Source organism: Eubalaena glacialis, chromosome 13, assembly GCF_028564815.1.
Source record: "Eubalaena glacialis isolate mEubGla1 chromosome 13, mEubGla1.1.hap2.+ XY, whole genome shotgun sequence".
NCBI classification, from domain to species: Eukaryota; Metazoa; Chordata; class Mammalia; order Artiodactyla; family Balaenidae; genus Eubalaena; species Eubalaena glacialis.
In genome coordinates this window covers 88,397,894-88,407,145 of record NC_083728.1, presented here as the reverse complement: position 1 = coordinate 88,407,145, position 9,252 = coordinate 88,397,894, and the positions used below count along the sequence as shown (strand labels likewise).

The window sequence follows — 9,252 nt, the reverse complement described above, 5'->3', positions numbered from 1 at the left end:
TGATTACTATAGCTTTGTAGTATAGTCTGAAGTCAGGGAGCCTGATTCCTCCAGCTCCGTTTTTCTTTCTCAAGATTGCTTTGGCTATTCAGGGTCTTTTGTGTTTCCCTACAAATTGTGAAATTTTTAGAACAAGAGTTCTTGACATGCCTGTGACAGGTCTGGCACTATATTGGCAAATTTAAAAATTTTATCTTATGCATATATATGTGTGTGTGTGTATATGTGTTATGTAATTCATATATATATATATATATGATTTCTTGTATAATTACTTTAGACAGTATTTTATCCCCATTTTGCTGATGAGTAAAGTGAAGTTACAAGACACTAATAATGACAGCTAAATGAGGCTGAATTTGACTCTCTGGTCAATATTTTCTGAATTGTGTCAATAGATATTTTTCAGTTCTCATGTTCTCAAGCACTTCATCAAGGAAGTAACTGACTAAAAATACCTATGTTGGGTTTGACAGTACAGTTGTTAATTTACAAAATTTATCTAAGTACATATATATTATTGATAGTATATACTATATATAGTACTATATATATCATATCGCATATGCAATTAATATACATATCATATAATATTAAATATATGCATTTACATAGATATATATACTGTCATTATAGTTTATGAAGTTGCTTTCGTAGGAATTACCTCATTTGATTTTTATAATAAAAGTGAGTAATTTTTTAAATTTGAAGTTTAAAAGGGATAAGAGTCTTTCCAAGGTCATACAGCTGACAGATGTTGTGTGTCCTCATCAGAATTCTTTCTACCACCCAACCACATCTCTTCCAGCTCCACTCCTTTCTGAAGAGCATCCACTTTAACAACAGTGCTAGGGACCAGGTATATTTGGATCAGCAAAGAATCTCTGAGAAACAGTATGATATTCTCAACTTTTGGAACTTTCCCGATGGACTCGGGCTTCAGGTGAAAGTAGGACAGTTTGTCCCACAGGCTCCACGTGGACAAGGTTTTTCCATCTATGAAGAGTTGATCGATTGGGCCATCAGATTTAAGGAGGTTGGTTGCTGGATATTTATGACACAGGTATTTAGAACAGAGCTGGGTCATGAGCACTTTGGTGACCTCCTCCAGGTCAACACGAGAAGCCAAGCGCCCCCCTTCTAACTTGAGTAATTTTCTAAGTTTCCTTCAAATTTGAGCAATTTTCCCTTCCTAGTGCCTAACGGATTTGGGAAAAATACATCTAATCAAGTATATGCTCCTAACGTTTGGTAGAGTTTGTGTCATGCAGTAGAGAAGAGCATCCAATCCAGTCAATGAATGGGCTCCTTTTTCAAAATAAAACTTGTTGGTTGTCCCTGAAACACTCTGGTTACACAGGACTAGATCACATGTGCAGGTTTCAACAAATCTTTCCTCTGATTTCTCGAGACTCCTCGCTCTGTGTGCAGCAAAAGCGGTGGCCCTGGATGGAGGAAAGCTCCCCAGTGGGGACAGGCTGCCTGCTGCTTTGACTGCATGCACTGCCCAGACAAGGAGATTTCCAATCACACAGGCACCGATCAGGAAGAATTTCCTTCCCACCCTTTCATTTACATTCTTATTTGTCCCCCAAAAGCGAAGGATCTAGAATACGACTGAAATCTTCAAGTTCCCTCATTTACTCAGCAATTTCACTATTAAAGTTAACAATCCCTATGAAAGGGATATGAATTAATATCCCTATGAAAAGATACTCTTCTCTTTGGTTTATTCCTACTCATCTTTTTGACCCTTAGCATGATCTTCTCAAGAAAATATTTTTAAGGTCCATCCCAGAAGGACTTATGTTTGTTTCTACCAGGAAACTTAATACACAGTATTATGAGTATCTTGGTTTTATTGTATGTGTTACTCTCAACCAAACCGTGATCACACTGAAGGTTGTATCTTATTCTGCTTCCTTTCTCACGTGCCTAGCACCATTCATAACACAAATAAGTGTTCAGAAATAATTTGTGTGATTTCACAAATGAAAAAACATCCTGTATTGCTGCTGTGAGCCTGTATTGTACAATGTGCTGAGGATAAATTCCGGTACCCCTCGTTGTTCAATCATGCCTGTGCTCTGCTAGTTCAGAGGCAAGGAGAGAAGATGAACATGAGAGCTGACCACACGGACCATGCCCACTATACAAAGATGTGGGGGAGGATCTAACATTACTTTGGGAGGTCAGAGAATTTTTCACAAAGCGTGCAGATTTTATTATTGACTTCTGAAAGTTGAAAAAGATTGTATCAGCTGCATAAAGGGAGGAAGAATTCCTTGTCAGAAATAAGTGGCACATTTTTCCCACTCTTCAGGGACCTGAAAAAAAAAAGTCTAATGTGGCTGAAAAACAGCAAGTATAGGGTCGGATGGTGGGACCCCGTGTGGGAAGTGACAACAGTCTTGTACTGGAGACTTTTGACACCATAGTTAGTATTTTGGATTTGCCAACAGACAAGCTAATTAAATGATGAGAGAAGGAAAACATCCCCCCACCAATTAAATTTGTGGACAACATAAATTGGTCACTTTCCTTCCTGTTATTTAACATTGAAGTTCTGAGCATCACAACAATGCATGGAACAAAAGGGGTCATATTTATAGAAAAGGAAAATACAAGAGATTAAAGTACATCCTTTTGTACCAAAACTACTCCAAAGAATCAACTGCAACAGTATAATTGCTAAAACTTCCATGTAAAATCTCCTGATTCAAGATACATATATAAAAATACATGATTTTTCTTTTTTATAAAAATAATCAAGTAGATGAAATGATAAAATATTCCGTTCGGATAGTAGCAATGTACAATATATCTCGGGATAACCTTAAGAAGAACTACATGGTAATTATATCATCGAAATGCAAACTTTTGGAGAGGTATATATCTTGATTAAATGAAAGAACCAACCTTGACTTCTTTACACCCCCTGACTGGGCTCACCCTCGGGCCAATGGTGAAAGCATGGGAAGTTATAAAAGCAGTAGGTGGTCTAGCTTGCTTAGTTCTGGCAAATTCATGTAGAATACCTCAAGAGCAGAATTCCTCATGCCCCTACTCCATGCCTCTTGAAGTTTGCTTACAAGCAGTGATGACAGTGTAAAATAGAAAATGCCATGGATATGACTTACTTCTCGGGTAATTGACTGTTAGGTCAGGTGTGTACCCAGGAGCTCTCAGGAGCACACAAGCTCAAATGAATCCTTTTAGGGAAACTCAACCTCTTCTTCAGCATGAACCCTTTGCAAACTTGGCTGCTGACTAGCTTACTTCGAATTAGTGTTGGCTTTATTTGCACGTTTTTCTCATTAGAAGCTCATTGTCATCAGTTGGGGGGTCATTTCCAGAGCAGCTTGCAGTGGATCCTGTGCCCTGAAAAAGAGCCCTTTGCTTTGCCTGATCCGATTTTTACTATGTTCTGGGCTTCGCACACATTTGGAATCAAAAGTACACCGAACACTGCAAAGTTCTGCCAGTTTTCTCTCCCTGTATCCACAAATCAGGCTGTAAAGTATAATTTCTCCTGAATTCACTAATTAACTCGTCTTATTTCTATCTGCTTTACTCGATGACCTTCCTCTTTTCTATGTAATAGATCCCCTTTCCTGTCTATATAACATCTCTTTATTTTACAGAATACAAATTTGGAATTTGGAAACATCCTAATCTACTCAGAAATAATTAGTAGGCTTAAAGAAATTTTAAATAACAATGCCAGAACCCTCATTTTGAAAGCAGGCAAAATCATTCCAAATTTCATTTGTAAGAAAAATCAATTCCAAGAAAATAATTATATATGAGAGTGATTAGGGTGAAAACCCCATTTAAGATATTGAAGGTTATTAAAAACTACTCTTTCTTCACCGTCGTTAAAGCACTCTTGTTTAAAAACAAGACAAAAACGATCATTTTGCCACAATTAGGTAAGTCCAGTCTCTAAATAAGTACACAAAAGTGCAGTAGCTTTTCTATGGACAAATAATAACCGTATTAACTCTATGGCAGAAAAATATTCCAAAATGTAGGTACGCATTTAAAATATTTAGTAATGAACTGCAAGTGCACAAGTCTGATACAAAAGTATTCTAAAATTATTTGTTGGGGAAATATGGAGTCAATAATCCTGACACAGGCAAGGGATGCTACTCAGGTGAGATGATTCAAGCTCAATCTAGAGACAGGTGTTTATAGTTAGTTACGTGGAGAAGGGAGGAAATGATGCCCCAGGAAGAAGAGAACGCAAGTGTGAGACACACAGGTATGAGGACAAAGGAGCATTCTGAGAACTGAAGGTAGATTTCTTTCAAGGTTTTGATAGTAATGAAGGATCTCAAAGGGCTGCTCACCCAACAGGGCACCAGGTCCTGATCAGTTGAGCTGAAGATTCCATTAAACCTTCAGGAAACAGGTAATTTTCACTCAATTTAATGGTACCATAATTTTTTTAAAGAGGAAAACTTCATAAATTTTATGGTTTGCTTTTGTTTATTATAATTCAGTATAAAATTCTTGCCAATATTTGGACTATTGTGAACTCAGGTCTGCCTGACTCTAATGTTCTTTCAAGTTCTTTTGTTAGAAAACATTTAAAAATTTTAGCCCCGGTTGGCTGTGATGTGCTATTTATTTAATGTACTTGATTTATCTTTTCTAAGGCTTTATTTAAAATTTATTAGCATTCTATAAATGAGATTGGCCTATGGTTTTCTTTTCGATGATAAATTTATGAAATTAAATCTTGAGAAATTCATATTGAGATAAATATCAAAATACAGACATTTCTCTAAACCTTGTAATTCTAAGAGAATGATAGCTTTTTAAGAGAAAAGGTTGTAATGAACATGAAAACTAGCAAAATGTGTATAAGGGAAAGATCACAGGCTTTGGAATCAGACAAACGTGATTAGGGCCCAGACTATGGTAAGTTAAGTGAGGTAGAGGAGGTACAAACATTAATGAGGCACTCGGGGTCTTGCAGGGGCAGGGTTGGCACCTGAAACAGAATCCTGTTTGAATTTTGCCCCGGTGGGTGTCTTATTTGGCTCACCCTAATTCAGCCCCCTGGTCACGAGTCTACATCTAGCCCTGCTAGACCTACCTCCAAGATCTCGGGTGAGTTACTTCAGCTCTTTAAGCCTCAACAGTTTTCTCCTGCAAAGTGGTTGCTTCTATCTACCTACCTCCCGAGATTCTGTGAAAATTGAAGGGGAGATATTATATGAAGCAAATTGCCTGGAGTATCACAGGTACACATTAGAATTGGTTTCTTTAGCCTCCCTACTCCACGGCCTCAAAAAAAAAAAAGGTGCTGCAGGAGAAGTAGGTAGAATGTAGATAATAACAGAGCTTTTTGCGTCGTTGGGAGTTTGGACTCAATCTAGAACAGTGATTCACAAAGTGTAGTACGTATACCAACAGCATCAGCATCACTGGAGAACGTGTTAGAAATGTAAATTCTGAGTTTCCCAATCAGAAACTCTGGTCGGGGACCAGCAAACTGCTTTAACAAGCCCCCCATATGATTCTAATGCATGCTAATGTCGGAGAATCACTGATCTAGAAGAACATGAGAATAATTGTGGCATTTGAATCAAGAAGTAGTATGAAAGGATTTAAATAATAGAAACAATAATACCTGTGATTGAATGGATGAGAGATGAGAGGGATTCAAGACAGAAGACAGGGAGACTCATTAGGGAGTTATTCTGTTAACATACAAGTTATTCAAATTGGAACAACATAGTGAAAGTGATAATGAACAGGACATAGGTTTGCAATGATGTGGATAACAGAAATAATGTAAATTTGTAGCTTCTTAAGTGAGCGTTTATGCCTTGGTCCTCTCTATATGTGCAACAGTTGGGATATTCTCTAGGTCACTGCAGGTTATCAATAAACGCTTGCTTTTGAGTGAATGAATCCAGGATATGTCCTACTCTGCCCATATCTAAGTGAAATATTTGGGTGTAATTTTTGTTTCTATGAAAGAACATGTTCCTTTGCATATGTAAGATAAACAAAAGAGGTGATGTTAGGTTCCTTGGTCCTTGATATACTAAGAAAAACTAGACAGCATTAATTCAGAATTCTTCACTCTGTAATGTTCCTTTATTTGGTGTCAAATTATAGAAATTTGACCACATGTAAATATTTGGGGAGCTCAAGAGAATCACTGAACCCAAGGTAATGGCACCTTGCTTTTCTTGCTGGATGTGAAGCAATGTATGAAGTGTCCAGACCATCAGTATCCAAATAGTGATCGAGATCATTGTCTCTCAAAGGCTGTGACCTTCTTGTCCTATGAAGATCCTCTGAGGATGGTCCTTGCCTGCACTGCCCTTTGTCTGTCTGTCCTCACAGCTGTAGTTCTTGGCGTCTTTGTGAAGTATAGGGACACCTCCATAGTCAAAGCTAATAACCGGGCTCTCAGCTGCACCCTGCTCATCTCCCTCATCCTGTGCTTCCCCTGCTCTTTCCTCTTCATTGGCCATCCCAACACTGCCACCTGCATCCTCCAACAGATGACATTTGGAATCGTGTTCACTGTGGCTATTTCCACCATTTTGGTTAAAACCATCACTGTAGTCCTGGCTTTCAAGGTCACAACCCCAGGGAGAAAGATGAGGCAGTGGTTGTTTTCAGGGGCACTCAATTTGATCATTCCCATCTGCTCATTGATTCAAGTGACCCTCTGTGCTGTATGGTTGGGAACCTCTCCCCCTTCCGCTGACATGGATACACATTCAGAGCCTACCCTCCTAATCATTGTGTGCAATAAGGGCTCCGTTGTTATGTTCTAACTTTCCTTAGGATACTTGGGCTCCTTGGGCCTCTCGAGCTTCACCTTGGCCTTCCTGGCCAGAAGCCTGCCTGACACTTTCAATGAAGCCAAGTTCCTGACATTCAGCATGTTGGTGTTCTGCGGTGTCTAGATCACCTTCCTCCTTGTGTATAATAGCACCAAGGGGAAGGTCATGGTGGCTGTGGAGATCTTTTCCATCTTGGCTTCCAGTGCTGGGTTACTAGGATGCATCTTTGCCTCCAGGTGCTATAATATTCTCCTTAAGCAAGATAGGAATACCCTGCCAAGATTAAGGGGTAAAACAAACTCTGGGGAAAAATTAATATTTAAGGCTTTACTTCATGGATTTCATAAAATATTTAGAAAGCTTTAAATTAAGCAATACTTTGAAGAGTTCACTCCTCACACCCTGCCATGAGTACCTAAATGTTCTAACATCATTTCCTCCTTGATTTGCAATGCCCTGGTTATTATAAACTAAATTCCTATATATAAATCTGTGTTCTGCACTCACTATTCTTTCATTGATTCTTTCTCTGAATTAATACCATGCTGTTTTAACTTTCTGGATTTCATGGTATGTTCTGACAGTTGATAATACCTGTTCTTCGTTATTGCTGTTTTTCTGTTATTTTCTGTTTATTCTTACAATTTTCTCTTTGACTTTTTGAATGGTCTTGGCAAATTCCATAATACACAGTAAGAGATTTGGATTGGAATCATTCTGAATTCAAAGATTAATTTGAAGAAGGACTGACCTCTTTGCAATTAAAAGTTTCCCACTCAGGAATGTGCATTATCTCTATTTATCTTAGCATTTTCAGTTTATTTATTAATGTTTTATTATAGTTTCTGACTGGTTATTTGGGTTGTTAAGTAATGTATTGTTTCTTGTACATTTCTTGAGCTTACTTGTTTGCTCCTGTTAATTGTAAATGGATTCTTTTGGTCTTCTAAGGTATGAAAAATACCGTAAGGTTTCTTTCTGCTCAAGATAGCTTATTTCTTTCCTAGTGTATTGGCAAGATTCTTTAATACAATGCTTAATCGTAGCACTGTTCTCTGTACCTAAAAGTTGAGGGGTTTTTTTGGTTCCACACACAAGTGATAGCGTAGAGTATTTGTCTTTCTCTGTCTGACTTATTTCACCTAGCATAATGCCCTCGTTGTCCATCCATGTTGTCACAAATGACAAGAATTCCTTATTTTTCATGGCTGATAATATTCCATCGTATATATATACCACATTTTCTTTATCTATTCATCCATAGATAGACACTTAGGTTGTTTCCATATCTTGGCTATTATTGGGTAGGCCAAAAGGTTCATTCGGTTTTTCTGTAAGATGGCTCTAGTAGCACTTAGTTGTCTTTAACTTCATTCAAAACAATTTTGTTAGATTGTATGTGACAGCTGTCATATCAGTGTACATTTAAAAAAAGACTTATCAAAATTGGTGAATTTTGGTGTGGCCATTTTAATATTGAAGATGGAAGAAAAAAAGCAACATTTTCAGCATATTATGCTTTATTATTTCAAGAAAGGTAAAAAACGCAACTGAAACACACACACAAAAAAGATTTGCGCAGTGTATGGAGAAGGTGCTGTGACTGATCAAACGTGTCAAAAGTGGTTCGCAAAGTTTTGTGCTGGAGATTTCTCGCTGGACGATGCTCCACGGTCGGGTAGACCAGTTGAAGATGGTAGCGATCAAATCGAAGCTCAAAATATCCAAATCAAGCGCTGAAAATCATTTGCACCAGCTTGGTTATGTTAATCGCTTTGGTGTTCGGGTTCCACATAAGTTAGGCAAAAAAAACCTTCTTGACCGTATTTCTGCATGTGATTCTCTACTGAAACGTAATGAAAACGTTCCGTCTTTAAAACAAATTGTGAGAGGTGATGAAAAGTGGATACTGTACAACAGTGTGGAACAGAAGAGATCGTGGGGCAAGCGAAATGAACCACCACCAACCACACCAAAGGCCAGTCTTCATCTAAAGAAGGTGATGTTGTGTATATGGTGGGCTCTACATGGGCTCAACAACATGGACTTGTACTCACCACGGCCAATCTAGGTACAGCCACCACTGAGTGCCCAATCTGCCCAAAACAGAGACCAACATTGAGTCCCTGATATGACATCATCCCATAGGGATATCGGACAGACATTTGGTGGTAGACTGATCATACTGGATAGCTTCCATTATTGAAGGGACATTACTTTGTTCTTACTGGAGTTGACACTCTGGGTAAGGATTTGCCTCCCTTCCCCACAGAGCTGCTGCCAAAACTACCACCTATGGACACACACAATGCTCTATGCACCATAATGGTACTCCATGAAGCATTACTTCTGACTAAGGAGCTCACTTCATGGCAAATGAAGTGCGGGGATGGGCCCATGCTGAAGGAATCCACTGGTCTTACCATATTCTCCA

General features: G+C 38.5%; 1 protein-coding gene across 1 annotated transcript; it reads left to right on the top strand.

The window, feature by feature from the left end:
• The first annotated feature begins 754 nt into the window (after positions 1 to 754).
• LOC133104252 (vomeronasal type-2 receptor 116-like) lies at positions 755 to 7,184 on the top strand. Its single transcript, XM_061209885.1, is given in 3 exon segments — positions 755 to 1,036; positions 1,412 to 1,533; positions 6,218 to 7,184. Coding segments are annotated over 3 exon segments (1,371 nt in total).
• Positions 7,185 to 9,252: the final 2,068 nt, after the last annotated feature.